The following is a 25880-nucleotide window of genomic DNA, read 5'->3' as shown; positions in this document are numbered from 1 at the left end:
TGAGTCCCAAACTGACTGACCACTGGGACAAGGAGTCAGCTAATTACAACTCCACAGAGCTCGGTGGTCTCTTGAGGTTTCCAGCTCTGTGACCCTAGTGTCACTCAGCCAAAGCATGGAGAAAAAAAACTGTCAGCAAAAAAAAGTGAGTTGTTCCCTTAAACTTTTCTGATATCAGAGATTCCTTACTCAACAACCCTGGCCATCATTAAGCAAACAAATAGGAATACTACTCTAATTTCACATAATGTTATACAATAATGTACTCAATTCAAAAATGAAGAAAATTATTTAAAATTTTACAAATGAAGGGAAATTCCGAGACTCTTCTCATTCCACAAAGGACCACAACCATCTTCCTTCTGATACAGTCCATAAACTGAGGCTGTAAAGCATTGAAGCACAGCTCAGAATCAGCCACAAGTGGCAAGGGTGAGCTTCACTTGCCTCTAAACTCTCACAGGGATGCCTCAAAGAGAAATGCAGGACCTATTTCAGGATCTACTTTCTCAAACACATCCTTAGTAATACAAAGTTTATGCCATCTGTCTCTTGACTGGACTTCAGATAAATCTGCTGCTTTCCCCAATCCCCAACTGGAGGACTCAAGCGACAGGCGACTATGATAGACAATGGTGCCCGCCTGCTCCCCATCCTGGAGTAGCACACACTTTATCTCGTCACCAAGAGACAAGATGAAACATAATACACACAAAACACTGAAGCTTTAAAGAATTCACAAAGAAAACAAAAACACATTGTAACTGTGGAAGGTAGACCAAGAATCTTCCTAAAGATGCTCATGTCCTAAATCTCACACAGAGTGGGAACGTGGAAGAAGAGCAGACAGATGACGAAGATGGCCTACATGACATGATTTAACATTAAGCACTTAAATGTGTGTGGAGTAGGGAAATTACCTGGCTCGAGCCAACTTCCTCATGGCATTCTTCATGAGTAAAGGAGAGCCTTTTCCAGAGAGTCTGGGATCAGAGGGAGATGTGGCTGAACACACAGGTAGAAGATGAAGGCTTCAAAGATGGACACTCGTGAGCCATGGAATGTGAGTGGCCTCTAAAGGCTTTTAGAAGAGACCACAGAATGTTCTTGTTCAGAAGCTCTACAAACACACAGTGCTGCCAACACTCCAGTCCAGTCCTGCCTTTCAGTTACACAATTGTAAGCTATACAATGTGTGTTGTTTTCAGGTAGTTTGTGGTAATTTACAACACAGTCATAATAAGGTACCTGTGCCTTCTGCCAGCTTAGGAACTGCTGAGAAGCAAACACAAAGGAAACTGTGTTTGTACCTCAACATTCCATAGTAAATATTTCCTTGGCTTTTTGACAAGGTTAATAAAGCTTTCTAATGGTCCTTTATGTGTACTGTCAAGTTATTCTGCAAGATTCACAGAGACCAACACTACCAGGAACACTGGGTGAATGTCCAAACCCTACAGGCGCCAACAGTCCCCCACTGTCATCTGTGTATGGAGTCCCTTTTTACCATGTTTCAAAATTACGTTTGTTTCCTGGTTAACATCCTCTTCACTGAAATAATTTACGTTCTGGGCTTTTCTTATCAATCTATATTGTTATGAGTAATAATTTGCTACACTATATTTTTAAAAATGCAACACCAAGTGAGATTCAATACAGTGACTTATTCAAAGTAAAAACTTCTAATTTCAAGTCATTAATCTATTTCCATTTGAATTCATTGTTATCATTTTTATTATTTTAATGTTTTTTCCCAAATAAAGGAGTTAAGGAGTACTGTTGAGACACTAGAGTAAATCCATGTCTAATTTGTAACATTACGAAGTATGAGGGCATATCCTCTTCTCAGTTTACAGTTACTGGTAGAGATCTACAAATGAATGGTAGCATATTACAGCCCTCTTCTCTACTCCTATAACACAATAAGATACCTTTTCAGAAACTCAGACTCCTTTCAGCTAACACAGGCATTCAGTCTGGTCACGACTTTTACAATACAGACAGCAGCAGGATTATATGGTATTTTGAATAAAATCAAAATTAAGACTCAGAATGTCTCTAACTTTAAAGTATAGGGGTGTGTGTATGTAGGTGGGTAATGATAAAAGCTAGAATTGCAAAGATCAGTGTTAAAACTATGAAAACAGAAATCTTTTAAGCAAACCAAAGAAAGAGGTTGTGTACAATAGACAGTACAGCTTCCCTGCCTAGCAGCCCACATCCACCAGGTCAACAGCTTAATCCAAAGGAGAAAACTGCACGCTGATAACTAGGCCAGATTTACTCAACTGGGTTCTTAAAAATCAACACAAGCACTTCTGTGCAATCAAGACATCACACTCAAATACTCCAAGGTGACTGAAAACCTCCAGCAATTTCCACAGATAGCAGAAAATCCCTGCAGATATCCAGGAGAACATTCTGAATTTACTGAGTAGGTTTTACATTGTTCTAGGCAATGGATGTGACAACTTCTCTCTCCGTAGTGTGCTACCTTTCAAAGACAGAGTGAGACAACACTAGAGGATCTTTGCTAAGAGTAGTCACATCATTATAGACTGTGGACAGCCTTCAGAGCTGAAAAATTAAAACTTTCTATTACTAGGCCATGTGGAACCAGAAGCTCTCAGGCACAGGACAGCATTAAAGACTGGGAAAAAGAGACCCAGGGTCAGAGCTGCCTCTTCAGAAACAATCTCTTCCACACAGGTTGTAAAGACTGATAAAGCCTGATAGTAAATAATTTATAATCTTAATTTCCATCTAATTACATCTCTAGCTACTCCATAAAACAGCATTTCTGAGCCTGTAAAATTATTCTCTTCCTGTTCCATTCACATTTGTTCCAAGAGCCTTTCATCACCAGTGGCTTCTGAGGTCTGCTTGGGCACTAACTATATGCAACTGTATTCTCTAACACCACTAGTTTTTTAAGGTATATCCTCAATTAATAAATTTTCTGAAATCTATGTACAAACACAATAAAGAGTTCATCCCAAAAAACAAATAGGTTTCTGTCTGACAAGCAAACAGCTTCAGCTCTGTGCATCACCATTTCCTATGATGATAGGTCTCAACAGCAATGTCAAAGGCCACCACAGCATCAGTTACAAAGTACACACTATCTGAGTCACTGATATCATTCTAAACAAGTTCCTTACATGACTACATACAAGTTTAAGGAATAAGTGGCAGCAGATGCTGGCGAGGATGTGGAGAAAGAGGAACACTCCTCCACTGCTGGTGGGATTGCAAGCTGGTACATCCACTCTGGAAATCAGTCTGGTAGTTTCTCAGAAAACTGGACATAGTACTACCTGAGGACCCAGCTATACCACTCCTGGGCATATACCCAGAAGATGTTCCAACATGCAATAAGGACACATGCCCCACTATGTTCATAGCAGCCATATTTATAATAGCCAGAAACTGGAAACAACCCAGATGCCTCTCAACCAAGGAATGGATACAGAAAATGTGGTACATTTATACAATGGAGTACTACTCAGCTATTAAAAACAATGACTTCATGAAATTCACAGGCAAATGGATGGAACTTGAAAATATCGTCCTGAGTGAGGTGACTCAGTCACACAAGAACACACACACGGTATGCACTCACTGATAAGTGGGTATTAGCCCGTAAGTTCTGAATATCCAAATTCAATTCACGGGCCATATGAAGCCCAAGAAGAAAGAAAGCCATGGTGTGGATGGTTCAGTGCTTCTTAGAAGGAGAACCAGACACTCACAGGAGGAGATGTGGAGACAAAGTGTGGAGCAGAGACTGAACAGGAGGCCATCCAGAGACTGCCCCACACGGGGATCCATCCCATACATAGCCACCAATCCCGGATGCTATTGTGGATGCTGGGAAGTACGTGCTGACGGGAGTCTGATATGGCTGTCTCCTGAGAGGCTCTGCCAGAGCCTGACAAATACAGAGGCGGATGCTTGCAACCAACCAACCATTAAACTGAGCATGGGGTCCCCAATGAAGGAGTTGGAGAAGGGACTGAAGGAGCAGCAGCCCCATGGAGGGAGCAACAGTGTCAACCGGCCAGATCCCCCTGGAGCTCCCAGAGACTGGACCAACAATCAACAACCAACAATCACCAATCATGGAGGGACCCAGGGCTCCAGCCGCATATGTGGCAGAGGATGGCCTTGCTGGACATCAGTGGGAGGAGAGGCCCTTGGGCCACAGGGTGTTTGATGTCCCAATGTCGGGGAATGCCAGGGAGGGAAGACAGGAGTTGGGTGGGGTGGGGTGGGTGGGAGAGCACCCTCATAGAGGCAGGGGGAAGGAGGACAGGATAGGTTGCCAAAGGCGAGACCTGGAAAGGGGAAAACATTTGAAACGTACATAAAGAAAATATCCAATTAAAAAAAAAAGTTTGAGGAATATAAGGAGGAAATTAAGGGAAGACCCAGAAAGAAAGTTTTCTCAATGGAGCAAAGACATTATTTTAGGTTTTATCAGTTAAAACCACAACTATATGATTGATTTGTCATCTTTAAACACCATCAACTAGGACAGAAACCAAGGCTGTGTGATAAATAGCTGATTCCAGATCTACAACAAAAACATGGGTGAACCTAGAAGGAAGAAATCAGTTAACACCATGGTCCTGTGGAAGTCAGTCAGTGCCATGGACTTCCACTGGGGAAGATGATGCAATGAGTATCAAATGCATCAAGAGGTAAAATCAGTAATCGCCACTCATTTATATAGTCACAAAACCAAAAAACAGAATTAAATTCACAAGACACTTTTTAAGGTTGTCAGACACCAACTAATTATTCTGAAGCCTTACAAGGGGAAAAGAAGTAAACACTTATCTTGACATCTCTGGAAGAAAACTGTGTTTGAAGTATTTCGATACCTTGGTTAATTCAATGTAGAATAAAAGGAAAAATTAATTATTACCAATGTTGTAATTCCTAAAGAATACTGAATAAAAGGTAACAACTGACTGGATGTTAGAACTATTACTGAAGGGGTTGGTTTAAGTTTTGTTTTGTTTTACAACAGGGCTGCTCTTCAAACCTGACACTGCAGCACATCAGAAAGCCCAACTGTCCCAGCTGATGTGAGCAAGTATACAGTACCACTAAGAAGCTGCCAAGCTGTGGAATCTAAGAAATTACAGAATAAAAGCATGCTGTTTACCAACATCAGGAGAGTGTAATTCTACAAGGTGAGAATTTGAGATATTCTAGTGAACTCTCCAGAATGGTCAATAACTACATGGCATGTCAAAATGGAGGTGGGTGGTAGAACTGAGAGACAAACCTATCAACCAAATGCAATCTGACCCTCACATCTGGATCCAGATTTAAACCAACCCAGTTATAAGATCTCTGAAAGACTGAGGAAAATAACGAAAACACAAATCAGAAATAAAAAGGTAATGTGGGCTGAGTAGGCGGCTTAGCTGGTAAACACCTGCAGGGTGATCATGAGGATGCGCTAAGACATCCAGCACTTACACTAAAAAGCAAGCAAGCAAACCTGCTCAGAACTGCTGTGCACACCTGTAACCCAGCACTGGGAGGCTGAAGGCTGGCAGACCCACTCGAGACAAGTGCTGTGCTCCAGCTTTAGCCAAAGATCCTGTCTCAAAAACATAAGGTGGAGAAGCAATTAAGACACTCAGTGTCGGGGGCTGGAGAGATGGCTCAGTGAGTAAGAGCACTGACTGACTCTTCCAGAGGTTCAATTCCTAGCAACCACATGGTGGCTCACAATCATCTGAAATGGGAGCTGATGCCCTCTTCTGGTGTCTGAAGAGAGCAATAGTGTACTCATATACATATAAATCAATCAACCTATCTATCTATCTATCTATCTATCTATCTATCTATCTATCTATCTATCTATCTATCTATCTTTAAAAAAAAAGGACACTCAATATCAACCTTTGACCCCCCGCCATGTGCACATAGATGCATGCACCTACAAAAACACCTTTGAAAAACCTGAATATTGTTAGTGATAATATATATTCTACCTACACTATGCAAAGTACATCTATAAATAATATAGAGAAAAAGTAAAAATATAAGTGTCTACAACTCACTTCAAAGAACCGCAGGGGGGAAAACTGGTCAGAAGAAAAAGGAGTGTAAAACAAAAATGGAAAAGGTTGGTAATCAGTGAGACTGGTTAGAAGGTCTCACTTTCACTTTTTCACTTTATTGGAGGGAGGGCAAATTTCATAGGAATTTATTATTTGCACATAAATTTCCATCACAGCATAGAAGGCATTCTCCCTAACAATGGCACTTTCCACCTGTTCCGTCCTTTGTTTACACAGCTTTTCCACAGATTCAATCCCACACAACTGAAGTCCTGAGAAGCTGCGCGCACTCACAGTTCGGCCACCAAGGCCACTACTCACCCTGAGCTTGGAGGTGTCTAAGGGTCACTTCAGCTCTGGCTCTGGCTTCTCTCTGGGACTTAGTTAACAGTTTTCCTTCTTTTTTTAACCGTTCTTTTCTTTCTTTTTCTTTTTGCTTTTTCCTTTCTCTTTTTTCTTGTTCTAATCGTTCCTAAACAAGAGTACATGGCATATAAAAAAATTATACTAGCTAAATGAACCATGAAGTTTAAAATAAACAACACAAATTTCAAACGTCTTTAAAATGGAGGCAAAATATGTTGGGAAGATTACAACTGAAGATATCAAAATGTTATACATTATTCTTAAAATAACACCAGGTTACATTATTGGCAGTAGCACACATGCAGCTTCGTCTCTCCATGGGGAGATGAGGAAGACTTTCCTGTACCTTCTCCATCTTACGTACATCAGAGCACTTAGCGTGACTGCAATGCCCATACACACATGTACATTTACTTCACAGAGAACAGACCTCAGGTAAAACTCACTATCAGTATAAGACATACCTCTTCTTTTCGTTTGGCTTCTAGCTCCTCAAGCCGCTTAATCCTTTCTTCCTCCTCTCTCTTCTGTCTCTCCTCCTCCTCTTTGAGCTTAGCCAAAGCTTCCTGGATAGCTTTAACAGTAGATTTACTAGGGCCTTTCTTCTTCTCTTTTTCTTTTTCATCTTTCTCTGTTTTCTTTTTCTTCTTATCTTTTTTCTTTTTGTCTCCTTCATTGTCGTCTACCAAAAAAAATAAAGGCAAAGTGCTCAAGCTTATTTCTATGACAGTGAATACACACTAGCCAGAATGCAAGGACCACTGTGGCTTCTGCCACCAGTTCTCAAAGAGTGGCATGGATCACAGCGTCCTGAGACCCTTGTGTCTAGAACAGCTCATCAGAGATCACAGCTGACCCACAGGGCATCTGCCAATGCTGTTGCTGGCCTGAGTCACCCTGATGAACACAGACTCTGTCAGCAGTAAAAAGGCAGCAGACATGTCAGGGATCTGCCAGATAATCACAGCACAGGTCTGAAATTCTAAAGAAGCAGACTAGCTCAAGCCCATTTAGGTGCTGAAGTCATTTTACTTCTGTGAGATGGGGATGATGAAAACAATGCTAAGAATATGCGGGCATGGGAACAAAATACAAAAATATAACTGCACTTCAAAACCCTGAAGAAATAAAATCTGTGATGGTCCTGTGATGGTGTTTCTCCTCAAAATTCAGAGAATAAAAATCTCAATGGTTAAAAACTGGTTTTTGGGTTTTTTTGTTTTTTGTTTGAATAAAAATCTTTCTAGTCTAAGAAAAAACTATTATTTTTAGAAATCTAAATCACCTGATATTTAGATATATTTATTCTAAGAGAAAGCAATCAGCACACACCTTTAATACCAGAGCTCAGAAGGCAAAGGCAGTTGAAAATCTGTGAGTTGGAGGCCAGTCTGGTCTACAGAGTGAGTTCTAGCACAGCCAGGGCTACACAGAGACCCTGTCTCGAAAAAAATAAAAAACAAACAAACAACAAAAGAAAGCAATCAGGTAGAATATTTATATTTCAATTACTGATCAATTTATTTCAATTACCAAAAAAGACAAAAGAGAGGTCAGTAACAAGACTCAGCAGATAAAGGGGAAAGGCCCGTGTTTGATTCCTGAAGCTGAGTGGCACTGAGAGCTGATTCCTAAAAGCTGTCCTCTGACCTCTCTCCCCATATGATGAGGCACAATATGCCCACACAGACAAACCAGTAAATGAAACAAAAACATGCTCCCTGTCATCTAAGTGTAACTAATTTAAGTCTCTTAATTTACTTTTCCTTTTATATTTCAAAGATTAAGCTGGGTTTTTTTTATAGAAAGGGAAAAATTTAGTTAACATCTGACATGAATTTTGAGAAGGAAATCTCTTTGGCTACTTAGTCTTTATTAACAACAAAACAAGTATTCATAATAAAACCTTATTAAATTTCTATTGTATAAATAAATAGTGAAGAGAAATGGTTTAACGAATAGAGTGTTTGCCATGCAAACACGAGGAATTCAGTTCATACCCCCAGTGATCACATAAAAAGCCAGACATGGGCTGGAGAGATGGCTCAGCGATTAGGAGCACTGACTGCTCTTCCAGAGATCCTGAGTTCAATTCCCAGCAACTACATGGTGGCTCACAACCATCTGCAGTGGATCTGATGCCCTCTTATGGTGTGTCTGAAGAAAGCAAAGGTGAATACATAAAATAAATAAATCTTAAAAAAAATAAAAAGAAAAGCCAGAGGTGACAGCACTGTTTACTGACCAGTCAGTATACTAACTCTATGTTCAGTGAAACCCTGTCTCAAAAAAATCAGATGGAAGACGATTTCTTATGCTCTATCTCAGCATTCCTTGGTTGCCTGTGGTTCTCTACAGAGAGCTGAGGCCCTGGCGTTAGTGTATCTATCTGTTGCTGTCTCTATTCAACTCCTGTTCAGAAAGTCATTTGGGTGAGGCTTTATACATAGTTTCTGACACTCCTGGGGGACTCAACCTCACAGCAATTCATGGGGAAAAAACAAGGCCATGAATTTAAAAGAGAGCAAAGAGAGGTATACAGAAAGGCAATAGAGAAATGGTGTAATACTAAAAACATATCATGTAAAGTGACAGCGGAACCGACCTCCAGCCTCCTCCGCACACAAAGAGATGGACCCCACACAGGTGTGTATGAGCACAAGTCACAAGACAGTATCAGAGCCAATGACCACAACTTAGACTGAACATGAACCAGAGCCTTCTGTGGCTAGGACCAACCTTCCAGAGCTGCAGCAGCGTCTCCTTTCTCTTCCGAGGCAGCTCCTGTGTCAGGAGTCCCTCTGAGTGTCAACACCTCCTCCTCAGGTCTCTTCTGAGGCTCCCTCTGTTTACTCTGCTCCTTCCTGCCCTTCTCTAGCTCTTCTTTCTCCTTCATCTTCCGCAACTTCGCTTTCTCTTCATCTCTCTTTTTCTTCTCACGCTCTTTCTTTTCTGCCTTCTTCTGGGCCACCGTCTTAATTTTGAAGGAAGAGTCATCGTCCTCATTCCCACTGTCTACGGTAGGAACTGACTTGTTCTTCTGATTTTTTTTCTGTCCTTTTCTGGACTGCAAAAATTCATCGGACTCACCACCACTTTCACCAGAGGAGTTTACTCTTGAACGTTCTTTACTTCTTTTGCTATTGTCTTCATCCTCTTCTGACCCGTCCCGTTTTTTCGTGGATTTCTGGGCTTTTTTACCTTTTTTAGAAAGTTTATTAGAATCATCAGCATCCTCACTCCCAGAAAGGGGTGCCTCTGAGTTAGGTTTGGCAGTCTTTTTTGACTTTGAATCTTTATCTTCCAATTCTTCACTATCATTCTCATCAAAGCTTGTCTTCTTGCCCTTTTGTCCCTTCTTCTTTTTATCTTGTTTTGAGGCAGATTCTTCTTCCTTGTTTTCTGTAGGCTAAAAAGTATCCCTTATTAGAAACACAACAGACTGTCATCCCTTGACAGGACTCCGCATCCCTTAAAGGCCATGGGGCTCCTCAGTGTGGAACACTTCACTCAGTGCACACCTCATACCTTTTATGGAAGCATGACTGTCTTGTTTCACAAGAATATTAAAGTATGAGTCTGGAGATGGCTTAGCAGTGAGGAGCAACTGTTGCTCTTGCAATGGACCCAGGTTTAGCTCTTGCACTCACATGCAGCTCACAACCATCTGTAGAGGATCTAATGCCCTCTCGCCTGACCTCTGTGAGCACCAGGCACACACATGGTACATGTGGATATATGCAGGCAAAACACTCATACACAAAGCAAAAATCTAAAAGAAAACAAAAGAGGAAAAAAATAGGAACAAATCCAAACACACAAAACAATATGCCTCACACTCACCACACACTTCAAAATCCAGGTGCCCTGAACAATAATGAAAAGCACACAGACAACTGAAGGTGGAGACACCATCACTGACCCCAAGTGGACCAAGTTTATCAACAGGCAATACATTGAGTATCGCTAGATTCCTTTATAAAGTGTATTTCTATCAATCAGAGGTTTAAAACAATACTGCTTTTTTTTTCCCCTTAAAATTTAGTTCCTCCCTTTGACTAGTATTATAGAAACTATTTATATATCTACAACCACACATTTCCAAACCAGGCAACTCCCAAAACATGGCCAAGAAGAAAAGACAGCGGAGACAGGAAGGATGTTGCTCTCTCTCACCTTGACTGCAGCGGCGTCTCGGTCAGCTTTGATGCCTTGGGCTTCCAGAGACAACTCCTCCAGCTCTCTCAGAATGTCGTTCTCACTAGAAAAGAAGTACATGGGATTTGAAGCACTGCAAGCATTAGATGGCTGCAATGCTCAAGCTATGAAAATCTAAATGCTTTTAAAAACATACTCAAAGTCTTGCTTCTTTTTCTCCTTTTTCTTCTTTCCCTTTGATTTCTGAGGCTCCTGCTCCTTGGCAGCACCAGTTCCTTCTATTTCTGCAGCCAAGGCGCCCAAATCAGTATCATCCTTGGTACTTAAATGAAAACAAGGAACAAAATGTTACTCAACAGCAAGCAATCTACTTGTTCACTTAGATCTTTCCTTGCTATTTTACACCCTTTCACATATTAGCAACACAGAGAAACACTATCAAGTTCTCTCATAATAGCACAGCTACCTACCTACCAAACTGTCTGTCTTCTTCCATAAAGATCACTATACCAAAACCAAGAAGGTATGAATCAAGAGCCCTACCCCTAAAACAGACAAGCAAACAGCCTAGGCAGGGAAGGGGAGAAATAACTTCTGCAAGTAATGAACATCTGTGCATGTGCACGTGAGCATTTTTCTGAATGGAATTATTTTTATAAAACATTGAAGAACTAAAGTATAAAACAAGCTATCAGAAAACCTAAATAAGTAGACCTTTATACATTTTTCACTTAAAACAGCAGAAATTAGAATGTAGAAAAACTTTAGAAACCAACTAGACTATTGTCTAATTTTATTAGTTGAGAAAATGGGACTACACAAAGATCTGAATACCTTGTTGAAAGCATAACTATACAATTTACATGAGGTAAGTATGTGTGAGGTAAGCACACACATACACACACACATGCGCACACACACACACTCCAAAATTTAGAACCAAACCTATTTGCAATCTTTCACATGTCTGATTCCAGTCTACAATGTCTCCCTATATTAGCTGGAGAAACCAAAGTTCCAGTCAAGTTAAAATCTACAGAAAGCCAAGGTCAGTCATTCTGAAATGTACATGCACAAAAAGTATGTTAAATGACACATTAAGACGTCAAAAGATGGGGGCTGATGTAAAAAATAATCAAGTTTCCCTCCATCAACTTAATTCCCAGAATAATGACTTCAGACTGACTATTTCTTAGTAAACACCTAGACCATAAACTTCGGCTTGCTCTCTGACTCGCTCTCAACTTATTCCCCCTTCATTTTAACCTGGCTCATCCTCTCAGCATTTCGGGATCAATCTCCCACATCTCTATTTCCCAGAATTCTTTCTATCCCTGCCGGGTGTCCCATCTCCAATTTTTTTTGCGTCAGCTTGTTGGCCGTAAGCTTTTTTTTTTAACAGGAGATGTTCATAAGCAATCCCTCTACAGGCTGGAGGGACGGCTCAGCAGTGAGCCCTTGCTGCTCTTGCAGATGACCTGGTGGTTCACAAGCATCTGTCACTCCACTCCAAAGGAACCAATGCCCTTTTCTGGCCTCCTCCAACACTAGGCACACATGGGTTGTACAGACATACATCCAGGCACAACTATATACATACAATAAAATTATATTTTAAAAGAGACTTCAAAAGCTTTATGGAACAGAGGAACACTTTGGATATTGTTTAATCTGGTAAGCACTTCTAAAAAAAAAAATATACTAACTGCTTCCTTACAATAAAAAGACTGTTTAATTAAATACTGACAAATACCAAATTTAATTTCAAGAAACTTACTAGAGGATAGGAACTGTAAATCTAGACATAAAGGAACTTAGTACTTTCATGAAAAGTTGAAGAGAATTAAAATACTTGATACTTTCATGTGGCTCTGAACAGTTTAAGCACACCACATCTATCCTGGGGAAGTGAGGAGTGGAAAACTTCCTGGTAAAGCAGCTTGGAAACAAGCAACCCAGAAGGGAAAGACAGTAACTCGGCAAGGAGGATGGATGGTACAGATAATGATGAAAACAAAACTTCAAAATACAAAGTTTGTGACATTGAAGCTTGGTGATGAGGTTTTAGACAAAACCCAAAAGGCACAAGTCATGAAAGAGAAATAAAGCTGTATTAAAATGAAACACTTCTGAAGAAGACACTGTTAAAAAGATGAAAACACAAAACAAAGTGGGAACGATATTTACAAAATAATATGCTATTAAACACTTGTATCTAAAATACAGAACTCCTAAGTGCACTCAACTAAATATGGGTAGAAGATATGAACAGTTATATTGCCAAAAGGCAAACAAGTTGCAAACAATATAAATGAAAACAAAGCTCAGTAAAAGAAAAATCGAATTAAGACAAGGAAGGAGATGGTGTTCTACATCTATTCCAAAGGCTAAAATCCAAGTAACTTGAGTGTCAGACGCTGATGAAAACACAAAGGTGATGTAAGAGACAGACAAGCCTGAAGCATCTTGTAATGCCAGAAAGTAAGAATCGGATTAAACAAGACTGAAGAAAGTCAGCACGTGCACACACAATGCTAGGTATGTGACACATCCGAACATGAACAACTCAAGGAGCTCCAACCACTACTGAAAACAGCAAAGTAGTTAACTAGAGCAACTAATTAAACACAGTATTAAATTATAAGTCAAGGGATGGTGGAATAGCTCAGTGGCTGCTAGCACAATCTTTCTGCCTACACACGTAAGACATTAGATTTGATCCGCAGGACTACAAAACAGTAAAGAAATCTGACTTATAAGACAAAGTAATAAAATAACAGCCACTAACTAGTTCATGCTGAGATAAGCAAATGGATGAATGAGGAAGAAACAAAAGCCAAATAAAACTCCATATCTGGGGGTAGAACATCAATTCCCACTCCTAATACTGTGGGTGTGCAAAGATAAAATGAGGCTAAAGAAAAATTTACCACAAAACATGTGGTACTTATTTAACAGTCAGTAAAAACAAAAGAAATCTAAACAAACTCAGCATTACAGTTAATTCATACCAGTTTCTTAATTGTACCAAGTGCATCATCGTGCTGATATGTTAATAAGGTGTGGTGGTTTGAATGAGATTGGCCCCCATAGGCTCACACCTTTGAATACTGGTCTGCAGTTAGAAGAACTGTTTGGGGAAGATTAGGCTTTACTGGAGGTGTGTCAGTGGGTGCAGGCTTGAGGCTTCAATTTGCACCACTCTGAGTTCAGAGAGTGACTGTTCCTGATGTCATGATTTTGCTTCACTCTTTAACCCTCTGCCACTGTAAGTCCCAGTCAATGTTTTCTTTTATAAGCTACCATGGTCATGTTATTTATCAACAGCATAGAAAAGTAACTACTGCACAGGGAAAATCAGGATTGGATAGACAAAGATTTTGCACATGTATATATCTGTATCTCTGTGTGCAGGTATGTACATATGTATGTAGATGCATATAGAGACCAAAAAAGGGGCTGGATCCCTTGGGGCTAATAGGTATTTATGAGATATTCAGAATGTGTGCTGGGAACTGAGCTTAGGGCCTCTGGAAGAGCAGCACACACCCACTCCTGAGCCATGTAGACAGCTCCCTGAAAGTTATTTTTAAAAAATTCACCTGAAGAAAGGAAAGCCATCATGTCATTTAAATCTACTCCAAGGCAAATATTAAAATTTAATAAAACATGCACATAAATTGTATGTTAAAAACCATAAAATAGCAGGGCAGTGGTGGCGAACGCCTTTAATCCCAGCACTTGGGAGGCAGAGGCAGGCGGATTTCTGAGTTTCAAGGCCAGCCTGGTCTACATATGGAGTTCCAGGACAGCCAGGGCTACAACACAGAGAACCTCTGTTTCAAAAAACAAACAAACAAACAAAACACAAAAACCATAAAATGTTGATGAAAGAAATACAAAGATAGAGGAATCACATCTATTGATAGAAGACTACCTTTTTGGTTTTTCCACTTAAGAAAATTCTCTCCAATATTATACACAGGCTTAATGAAAACCCAGGAAAGATTTTTAAGACATGGATAGTACAGAAAGTTATAAAATTTATATGAGAAGGCAAAACACTTAGAATAATTAAGAGAATGTTTTTCCTTTTTTGTGAGAAAATAAGGTGGGGAGCACCATTTTGCCAAATTCCAAGGCTTATAATGTAGCTGACAAAAATACACAAAACTATACTGGAATTCTGATAAAATACAAATGCCTGGAACAGAAGGAAAACCAAAACCAGCCTCCATGAAGGTAGCCTCACACAAGTGTGCTCATCCTCCTTGGACAAAGGACAAAGGCATTGACAAGGAAGCCAACCTTCCCACAAATGAGATGGTGCAAATGAGCGTCCTCAAACAAAAGATTATAGACTCTGTATGAGGCACTCTGTGATTTAAAAAACAGAACCTCTGGGAAAAGAGAGGAAATAAACTGAAACTCATCAAAATGAAGAACTCTTGGAGTTGGAAAGACCATAGACGTGAGACCTGAGGAAAACAAGCTCCAGAGTCGGGGCAGGAGATTGAGAAGTGCTTATCTGAAAAAAAGCTAATTCCAGAATGTGTTCTAAAACATTCAAAACCCAACTGCAAAATACCCAATAGTCCAATTTGAAAAACAGCCAAATGAAGAGGATTACAATTAAAGACACTCCATGTTAGTCATGGGGAAATGGGAGCTTCCCACTGGACACCAATCAGAATGCCACAGTGTACACCATCACAACGCCACATTCCCAACATGGTAACAATGCTAGTGAGAGTGTAGGGAACTACACCGGTCACCAGAGGATGTGAACAGGCACACGTGGGGTATGCAGGGGGAGCTGTTGCTGTAACACACAGAATATAACCAGTCCCAGCCCTGATGTTCCGAATCTTAACTGTGGTAATGGCTACACAAATCTACAGACATGAATGATGGTAATATATACCACAGTAAACATACACAAGAGTGTAAATGAAACAAAGCACATGACTATGACCAGTGGCTTTTATCAGTTCCAACATGTGAGTCGTGCCATCAAGACACAGCTTTAGGATTATCACAACAAACTAGGAAATAGACACTGAGTTCTATAATTTCTTACAAGTGCACATGACTCTGTAACAATCCCCAAACAAAAGATCAATTCTTTAGACAGGATAAATTAATACTATTAACAAAATTAAAGTCTAAAGAAATATTTGCAATATAAACACATGAAGGATTGCCCTATAATACTTAAGCTTCCTACAAGCCTTTAAGATGCAAAAATGCCCAATAAACATATGACAAGATGGTCAGTATTACAGAATAAAATATAAGCTACATCGAGGCATCGTCACCACTGCCCATCTTCTAGAGTAAGAAAATAAGGACCAGGAAAAAAGCACTGAGAGGACAGGAGCAGACACTGGCCCCCATAGGCAAAGCAGAAGTGGCATAGTCAAATTGGGAAGAGACAGTTTGAAATCCTCTTAAAGCTACATGCAAGCAAGCACCCTCTCCCTCTCCCACATACCACCCCTCCCCCTCCCACCCACTCCCTTACCTCTAACCACATGACCCAGCAAGTTTACTCCTAAGCATTCACCAGAGTAGTATGTGTCCACACAAAGACTTGTATGCAAATGTTTAGAGCAATTTTATTCATAATCATGAAAAGCTACAAACTTGGAACACCTGTAAGATAGTTTCAAAACAGCCAAGACCCACCCAGCAGAGTATTCCACAACTAAAGGGGGCAAGAATGCTGATGCATGCACCAGTACAGAGGACTCTCAGTCACTGCACTAAAGAAAACCCAGTCAGGAAATGCAGCCTACAAGCATCACTCCTCCAAGTACCACACCCCATCTCTAGAAAGGGAAAGCATGACAGAACTAGGCACGGGTGCAGCTCATCGATAAGCTCGCTTGCCAGCCTGTGTGAGCCTCCAGGTTTGATTCCTAGAACTTAACCACAGCGACTCCTCGACAAAGCCTTCTGTAGGGAGAAGATCACTTACCAAAGGTCCTAAGCAAATGGTCTACTTACTCACAGGGACATGACCTAGCCCATTGATTGTACACTTGAAATTTGCACATTTTATATTACTTGCACCTCAAAAAATGTGTGTGCTCAATTTCCAGATTATAAAAACCATAAAGGATCAAGTTAGAGAACATACTTAACAATTTAAAACAGTTAAAACTAAAATTACATATGCCTAAAAATCATTTGTCCATTTTTAAACTTATGACAATACCTAATCTTTTACATTAACAATGTAGTGTGTAGTTAAAATTATGTTACTATGGACAATTTTTGTTTTTGTTTTTTGTTTTTCGAGACAGGGTTTCTCTGTATAGCCCTGGCTGTCCTGGAACTCACTTTGTAGACCAGGCTGGCCTCGAACTCAGAAATCTACCTGCCTCTACCTCCCAAGTGCTGGGATTAAAGGCGTGTGCCACTTTAAGACATCTTTTATTTATTTATTTTTGACATCTTTTATATTAAATATATAATTTATTCTTATCTCATGTCCATTGCCTCAATGGATGTCTGTGCGAGGATGTCAGAAGCCCTGGAACTGCAGTTACAGATAAGTGTGAGCTGTCAAGTGGATGATGGGAAATTGAATCTGGCTGGATCTTCTGGAAGAGTAGCCAGTGTTCTTCACCACTGAGCCATCTCTCCAGCCCCAAGACATATTTCCTAATAATGTGTGTTTAAGTATGCACTCAGCATTGGTATTTCTCCTTGCACCACATGTTCCTTTTCATTGTAGATCTCCATAGGAATTATTACTAATAATCAAAAATACTAGCAGCAACAATATAAAAATATTGCAATTAAGATATATATGCATTTAGAGACCAGTATAAAATCTTCCCTTTTAAGGAAACAAGGTCTCCCTGGCTGGCCTGGAATCATGAGTTCAAAACCAAAGTAAGCAACAAGACTCTGCCTCCAAAACAAACAAACAAACAAACACCAAAAAACACCCCCCCACACACCAAAACCCAAAAACCCAAGTAACAACAATGCTTAAAATTTCTCTGATGCTCTGTGGTGGTTTGAATGAGAAGGACCCCTATACGCTCAAGTATTTGAATGCATAGGCCCCAGTTAGACGAACTATTTGGTAAAGATTAGGAAATGTGGCCTTGTTGAAAGAGGTGTGTGTGTGTCACTGTGAACTGACTTTCAGGTTTCAAAAGCCCATGCACGGTCTAGTGTGTATCTGTGTGTCTGTGTGTCCCACTCTCTCCTTCCCCCTGCTGCCTGTGGGTCAGGATATGAATCTCCCGCTCCAGCACTGTATTTGTCTGCCTCCCACCATGATGATAATGGATTAACCCTCTGGAACTATAAGCAAGCCCACAAGTACGCTTTCTTTATAAAAGGTGCCTTGGTCATACTGTCTCTCTGCAGCAATAGAAGAGTAACTGAGCCATGCTCTGAGGTAAAAGTTTAGTGACTGCTTATCAATAGAACATGACAGAAGTAATGTAAAAGTTTCCAGGCCAAGGCCTTAAAGCCACAGTTTCTCCTTTCTGTCTCTTTGCTCTCTGCCAGGTAGTGTGATGCTCAAGTCACACCAAGAGGTCAAGTTCAGGTTCCAATGGCAAGTCCAGAGGAGGTTCCAAAGAAGAGCCATTATCAACCACCAGAGGAGGTTAAATTTTTCATAAAGTAAGCTTAAGGAGGGCTCCATTACAGCCACCATGACTGTATAATCACAGAAAAAGTCAGCCAGAAAACTCATCTAAGCATAATTAATGCCCAGGACTACAAAAAAATGATAACTGTCATTAAGCCCTTTAAGTTTGAGAGGATTTGTTAGGACAGATGTGGTATACCAATTTCCTCTGAGAATAAAACATTCCATCATTTAAGGAAGCACAAAATAAACAACTCAAATAGCTTCAAGAAGTCCCTGAAACTGACCAGACTCCCGACACTCACCTCCACCATCAGTAAGCAATAAAGAAGGGCCTAGAGTCACTCACAGACTAGCCAAACTGCAAAGCAGACTGTGAGACCAGACCAGATGGCTGGAAGAAGCAGACAACAGCCAAGCTGCCTGAAGTTTAGACTAACTGAGTCACCTGGAAAGGACACTCTCCAACCCACTGAGCTGTCTGCAGGCTGTGAAGTATGCTCCAGGTTCCCCCCTTTTATGAGCTGTCACTCATGCTGAGGTGGGCTCCTATACGTAACCCAATACAATTCACTGTTTCACCAAGTTGGACTTGGTATCTGTATTTTGGTCTTTCATGATCTCTGTATTTGAGGTGAAGAGACATGTGCCTCCCCATGAAAGTCTTGTTTTACAGTAACACAGTAATAACTGGGACATTCCTATATTTCTTTCTACTCCTAACCTGAAGAAATGTCAAGTATGTTTATAGAAGGAATCAAAATCCAAACACTCCTTCATCTACCCACCACTGTCTAAAATCCCAAAGTGCCAAGGAAAGGGAAGGCCAGACTAAAGCCTGTTGCTGCCTTTTTTTTAATCCTACCTTGCTGTGTTTCTCTTTCCTCGAACACTTTCAACAACACTCAAAAGAGGAAAGGCAGGAAGAGAAAGCCTACTCTTTACTCAGCAGCTCCAGTATCAAAACTGGAACACCTGTCCCTCCCTGTTGGCATCTCCCTTCTCCGGCTTCTCCTTACTCCTGATTTCCAGCCCTACCTCAGACCTGAACAAAAAGTCCAGAACTCACAGCTCCCCACTAGGTCCCACTGCTCCTCTACCAATCCCAACAGCTCTTATTCCCAGCTCCGCTGTTAAAAGATCTATCTCCAGTACTATATATAGCCCCTCAGTTAACTAAGAGCTACGTGTATGCACAACAAACATATACAAAATCAGCCCCACCCCTTCATCGCAACTTAACAACGTCCTTACGGTGCAGTAACACCTTTATAGAAACCGGAAACCCCATCACCATGACAATGCACAGTACAACAAACACAAAGTATCCTTATTCCCTCTACAAACACAAACTAATATTTACTGTTTTAATTCTTAAAATTTTTACTTGTGTGTATGTTTATCTGTGAGTGTATGTCACATGTGCGTGGGCACCCGTACAGTCCATATTAGCATCTGATCAGCAGTAGGAGCCTGGATATGATGACACACACCTGTAGCCCCAGATACTCAGAAGGTTGAGGCAGGAAAACACTTGATCCCTAGATGATGTTCTGGCCTAGGCAACATAGTAAGACTTCGTCAGTAAAAGAAAAAAATAATAATAAATAAGAGATGCCTCTTATGCCATGAAATAACTGCCCACCTGTTTTTTAAGTGCTCACTTAAAAGTAAACTCAGTGTCTCTGTAGTCTGCTTCAATGAATCTGGTGCTTAAAGAATTACCACCACCTAATTTACTGTTTACTGCCACATAACTGGTAGTGGCACACACCTTTAATCCCAGTACCTGAGAGGTAGAGGCAGGAAGATTTCTGTGAGTCTGAGTCCAGCCTAGTTTATAATATGAGTTCTAGGACAGCCAGAATTGTTACACAGAGAATCCCGGTCTCAATAAAACATAAATAAATAAACAAACAAATAAAAACCCGAATAGGACAAAACAAACAAAAAAGTAAAAAGTTTAATGCTGATAATTATTTTCATGAGAGGTTATTTCTGAAAAACTAACTTATCAAACACTACCATAATTATGCAGGCCTGACTAGTTGTGTACAGAATTATTGGTAGTTTTATAGCAACTGAAAACCTTAAACATTACTATTATCCCTTAGCACTCAAGAGAGGTAGGAACACAGCAGGCTCCTGTTTTTCCAATCTAGTACTGTCATGATGGTAAAATTTAATTACTAGTTGCATTTCAAAATCAAGTTTGAAAGCAGGGTTGAGTGTCTCATGCTCAGCAGAAGCTCCCAGTGTCTATGCATATACACTGATCTGCCATAATAAAATAGGTTCCCCTTCTTCCACCCATTTTCTCAGTTTTAGGGCAAAGTATGGAGAAGAAGCAACAGGTACCAAGCCTGGCCTTTACATGGGAGAAGTGGGGGAAGGAAGGGGAAAGGAAGAAAGGAGGAAGGAGGGAGAGGGGAGGGAGGGAGGGAGAGGAGGAGGGAGGGAGAATTGGTGGCACTTATCCTTAATTCCAGTATTTGGAAGACAGGGGCAGGAGAATCTCTGTTAAGTTCTGCCTGGTCTAACAGTGAGTGCCAGGACAGCCAGGGCTACACACAGAAACCCTGTCTCAAAAAAACAGAAGGAAAAGAAAGAAAGAAAGAAAGAAAAATTCTGGGAGCCGAATAAAGAAAGGTGAAGGCTTCAAGAAAAGGGTTCCTCAGCACGATGCCTGGTGCAGCAAAGTGACCTGGAAAGCCTCAGTTGTTCCTATGGTCAAGATTCAGGTGACCTACATCTATCCCTCTTCAGCGGGCTATATCCCCTGCCATACATCTGTTGCCATCGACAGATAAATGAAATATTGTAACAGAGACTAACTTTTGTAAAGAAAAAAAAGGGAGAGGGACAGATGGGGATGAGAAAAGGGGTTAGAAGGGGAGGGAAGGGAAATAAAACAGGAACAAGAGCTTCTGTCTTTCCACCCTGGGACCATCCCAGCCTTCTACAGCAGCAAGCACCAAGGGATTCTGTGCATTCCTAAGAGGCACCGCCAGTCAAGAAGAACCCTGCTCAGGAATGGCAACCACAACTTTAAAACACTAGGCAAGTTGCTCGCCAGTGTCAACACAGAGCAGTTTAGTAAAAATCCGTCTAAGGCTGGGAATGGTGCCATATGACTTTAATTCTAGCACTTGGGAGGCAGAGGCATGTGACCGATCTGTGAGTTCAAGGCCAGCCTGATCTACTCATGACAGCCAAGGCATTAGAAACAAATCCTGTCTTGAAAAACAAAACAAACAAACAAGCCTGACTGCTACTATAATTACTTTACCTCTGCATATGGCAAAACTTCCAAACTGCATTCTAAAGCACTAAGTTGAAAGGCTAGTTAAAAAATACAGTGAGACTTTGTTTATGTGCCACTACCAAGACTCTAGCATATGTGCATTCTCCACATAGGTGGAAATGCTTCATATTAAAATTTACAGTTAAATGCTATAAATGATGTAGCTTGGTGGCTGAACACTTGCCTGACATGCACAGGGCTTCAGGTTCAACCTCAAACACATTAAAAAATGAAATTTACAGTTAATATATAAATGTTTCTTACAATTGACTGTGTAAATTCTTGAAATATTATAATATTATGAAAAGGTTAAGGCTGTCAAATAATGAAAGGGAAAAAGTGGCAGAACTGAGACAACACAAAGTCATGTATGAATGAGCATCAGATTCAAGGTAGATTTGGTCTCAAGTCTTCCACTTTTACACATGTGTGACACTTTTCATTTGAGGAGAGTCATGAGCTACAGTTGACTCACTGGTTAAAAGCATGGGTTGTTCTTGCAAAGGACCCAGGTTTGATTCCCAGCACCCACATGAAGATTCATCACTTCACCTCCTTAGGCACCAGGCATGCATGTGGTGAACAGACACACAGGCAAAGCACTCATACACAAAATAACATCTTAAAAAAGAAAGAGAAGTCATACTACTGTAGTAAGAGACACCAAAGGAATAAAGTGAGAAGCCCAGAAATAAAATCCAGATACAGAGCATCTACTGATCCTGATGTGACACTGGCAACAACGGCATTCAACTGGGCACAATCCCCTCTACAGGCAGCACCAGTACCGAGAGACACCCACACACACAAGAATATGACAAACACCTACAAAACACCAGCCACAAAAATTAATTAAAAATGGAACTAAGTGCAAAACTAGAGCAATAAAACTCAAATGAACAACATGGGTGTAACTCTCAATGACCTTGGTCTCCAAAATACATTCTTAGTTATAACCTCAAACGTACAACAAAGAAAAAGCAAACAGAACTCGATCAAACTTCAATCTGTGAAAAAGACCTTGTTAAAGTAAGCCTACAGAATGGGAGAAAATATCTACAAATCATACATCTAACTATGTTATCCCAATTATATTAATGTTTACAACTTGACAATAAAAAGACAGCCTAGTGAGAACTGGGCAAAACACTCTGAGAGACTTGTGTCCAAATATCTAAAATGGTGTACAGTACATGAAGCAACTACCAAATGACAATCTAGTCTATAGTGGCCCCTGAGCATGCAATCCGGCATTTGGGAAGCTGAGGCAAGATTACCGGCAGGCCCAAGGCATCCTGAGCTATATACACCCTGTCTCAAATAAAAACACAATTACCCAACCAAACTCCACTGCCACCACTACAACCACTAAGCTGGCTATTTAAGAGAAAGAGAAGGAAGGAGGGTTGTTGGCAAGGATATTAAAAAACTGGAGCTCTGTCTTGTATGAGGCTCTGCCAGTGCCTGGCAAATACAGAAGTGGATGCTCAGTCATCTATAAGATGGAACACAGGGCCCCCAATGGAGAAGCTAGAGAAAGCACCCAAGGAGCTGCAACCCTATAGGTGGAACAACAATATGAACTAACCAGTACCCCCAGAGCTCGTGTCTCTAGCTGCATATGTAGCAGAAGATGGCCTAGTCGGGAAGAGAGGCCCCTTGGTATTGCAAACTTTATATGTCCCAGTACAGGGGAATGCCAGGGCCAAGAAGCGGAGAAGATGGGTAAGGGAACAGGGCGGAGGGAGGGTATAGGGAACTTTTGGGATAGCATTTGAAATGTATATAAAGAAAATATCTAATAAAAATAAATATAAAAAACCTGGAGTTCTTATATATTACTGATGATGGGCAGGTGCTTAGAAAATAATTGAAGACTTTAAGAATTATCATTATAACCTATTAAGTTCATTCCTAGATACATATTCAACCTAAACACAAGTGTTCAGACAAGCATCTATAAACAAGTGCTCATAGCAACAGTATGTACAATAACCAAAACATCTTTCCATGCAATATTATATACTGTGATCTCTACTGTATGACTGGCAGCACTATATCTCATAGCAGTGAGAGATCCAAAGTACAAGCACTGGTACCACTTTAAGAGTCCTTGACTAGCCTGGCGTGGTGGCACACGCCTTTAATCCCAGCACTCGGGAGGCAGAGGCAGGCGGATTTCTGAGTTCAGAGCCAGCCTGGTCTACAGAGTGAGTTCCAGGACAGCCAGGACTACACAGAGAAACCCTGTCTCGGGGAAAAAAAAAAAAGAGTCCTTGAGATAAAAGAGCTTTTCTGACCCACTGCAATCTTAAAGACCACAGTTGCATATACAGTAAGTACACTGCTGGTCAAAATGTACAAGAACTCATGACTTCATATCATCTACCACAACCAACACTAAGTGACTCTAAACGCTACAGTTACATGTTATCAGCTAGACGTGATCAGACAGATCTATAATCCCAACACCTGAGAGGCCGAGGCAGGAGGACTCCTGTAAATTACCCAAGCTTGAGCTACACAGCTAATATATGGCTAGCTCTGGATACCAAGATTCTATCTCAAACAATCAGTAACAACAAAAGAGACTCAATGTCCAAATTATTTTTAATCCAACTCTATCAAATGACAGATTTAAAGCAACTAGATAAAGGTTAAAAGTAAAAGATGTGTGTTCATCAGTGTGGTGGTCTGGGTGAGAATGGCCTCCATAGGCTCGTGTATTTCAATGCTTGGTTCGTACTGGGTGGACCCTCTCCCTCTTTTCCTCCCTCCCTCTGTGGTTCTTAACATGCAAGCTCTCACCTAATACTTCAACTTACCTGCCTGCCATGTTCCACACCATGATGGTCAGGAACTCATCCTCTTAAACTGTGAGCAAGCCCCCAAGGCTTTCTTTATAAGCTGCCATGGTCAACTTCACAGCAATAGAAAAGTAACTAAGAATCAGTAATACGGTACCAACCAAACTCTACCAACCAAATTCTACAGACCATGACCAAGTAGGATCAGTTGATCTTATAATTGCCAGACTGATTCAGCATGTGCATGCATGTGTGTGTGTGTGTTTGTGTTCGCGCTCTCGCTCTCTCTCTCTCTCATACCCATAAATGACAAAAAAGACATGAAATGTTTGTGTTACAAGGGGCATTATCAAGAAAATGAGCTAAGGGTATAGGTTATTTACCCAGCATGGTCCTAGGTCCAAGCCCCAGCATCACAAAAGTATGGTAAGAGATGATGCAGTTGTTATAGCCAGACCCACAAACTAGTTACAGCACAGGTTCTGCATTGAGTGTGTTAATTATTAAAATTATGCAAAATACTGTGGTAACTAAGGCAAAAATAGTACAGGTGATAATTTCAATAGACTCTGCTCAATAAAATCCAGTTTGTTTATTTTTTTTTACTATGATCTTTTTAAAAATTATTTTCATTTACTATTCTCTTTTACTATTTTTTACTTTTTACTATTACTATTGTTTAGACAGGCTCTCCTTTTTTATTCTCACTGGCCTGGAATCTACTACATTGACCAGGAGTTCCTCTAACTCAGAGCTCAATCTGCCTCTGTCTCTGGAATGCTAGATTAAAGGCATAAGTCACCATGCCAGACATTTACAAGTTAGGTGATTTGCATGTCACTAAATTCTTGAGAGGCTGGCAGGTGGCTCAGGGTTTAAGAGAGCTTGATGCTCTTGCAGAGGACCAGAGTTCACCCTTTGGCACCAATGCCAGGCAGCTCACAAGCACCTGGACCTGGAATTTGAGTAGATCCGATGCACTCTTCTGCCTCAAACGTGCACCTTCTCACTCACACCTCCATAAATGAAATATCCAAAAGTAAACCCAAGAGAACTATTAATCATGCATGTTTTCCTTTTTATTACCATCTAACTAATGTAAATGATTAGTAACCAGTTCAACTATATGCAAATGAGAAAGGATTGCTGAATCAAGATTATGGGAACTACAGGTTGTCTCCTTTAAAGCTAGGAGCCTGAAAGATAATCAGATTAACAATATCTGAATATGCATAAAGGGGGATGCAACACAAATCTAAACACTAAATCTACTACAAATAAATAAGTAAATTTAGTTTTTTTTGAGACAAGGTTTCTTGGTGTAGTCCTGACTGTCCTAGAAATAGCTCTATAGATCAAGCTGACCTTGAACTCAGATCTTGTGGGCCTGCCTCTGGCCCACAAGTGTTAGGATTAAAGGTACGTGCCACCACTGCCCAGTTGTTTCAGTATGTCTTAAACAAACAGTATGAAGGCAACTTCATACATTGTTTTGGGCACACTTTCATTTCGATGATAAAACATGAGATCAAGGGCAGAATTTT

General features: G+C 40.6%; 1 protein-coding gene across 1 annotated transcript in view; it reads right to left on the bottom strand.

The window, feature by feature from the left end:
* Window positions 1-25880, bottom strand: part of Eif5b (eukaryotic translation initiation factor 5B) — a 59936-nt gene that overhangs the window by 29282 nt on the left and 4774 nt on the right. Inside the window, exons 2-6 of the mRNA XM_021170786.2 lie at window positions 10804-10929; window positions 10626-10710; window positions 9189-9858; window positions 6914-7131; window positions 6405-6555 (exon numbers count right to left, since the gene is read on the bottom strand). Coding sequence (XP_021026445.1) covers window positions 6405-6555; window positions 6914-7131; window positions 9189-9858; window positions 10626-10710; window positions 10804-10929 — 1250 coding nt within the window. The remainder of the gene's footprint in view (window positions 1-6404; window positions 6556-6913; window positions 7132-9188; window positions 9859-10625; window positions 10711-10803; window positions 10930-25880) is intronic.

The sequence above is a fragment of the Mus caroli genome, chromosome 1 (genome assembly GCF_900094665.2).
Source record: "Mus caroli chromosome 1, CAROLI_EIJ_v1.1, whole genome shotgun sequence".
NCBI classification, from domain to species: domain Eukaryota; kingdom Metazoa; phylum Chordata; class Mammalia; order Rodentia; family Muridae; genus Mus; species Mus caroli.
This window is presented reverse-complemented; position numbering and strand designations above follow the sequence as displayed.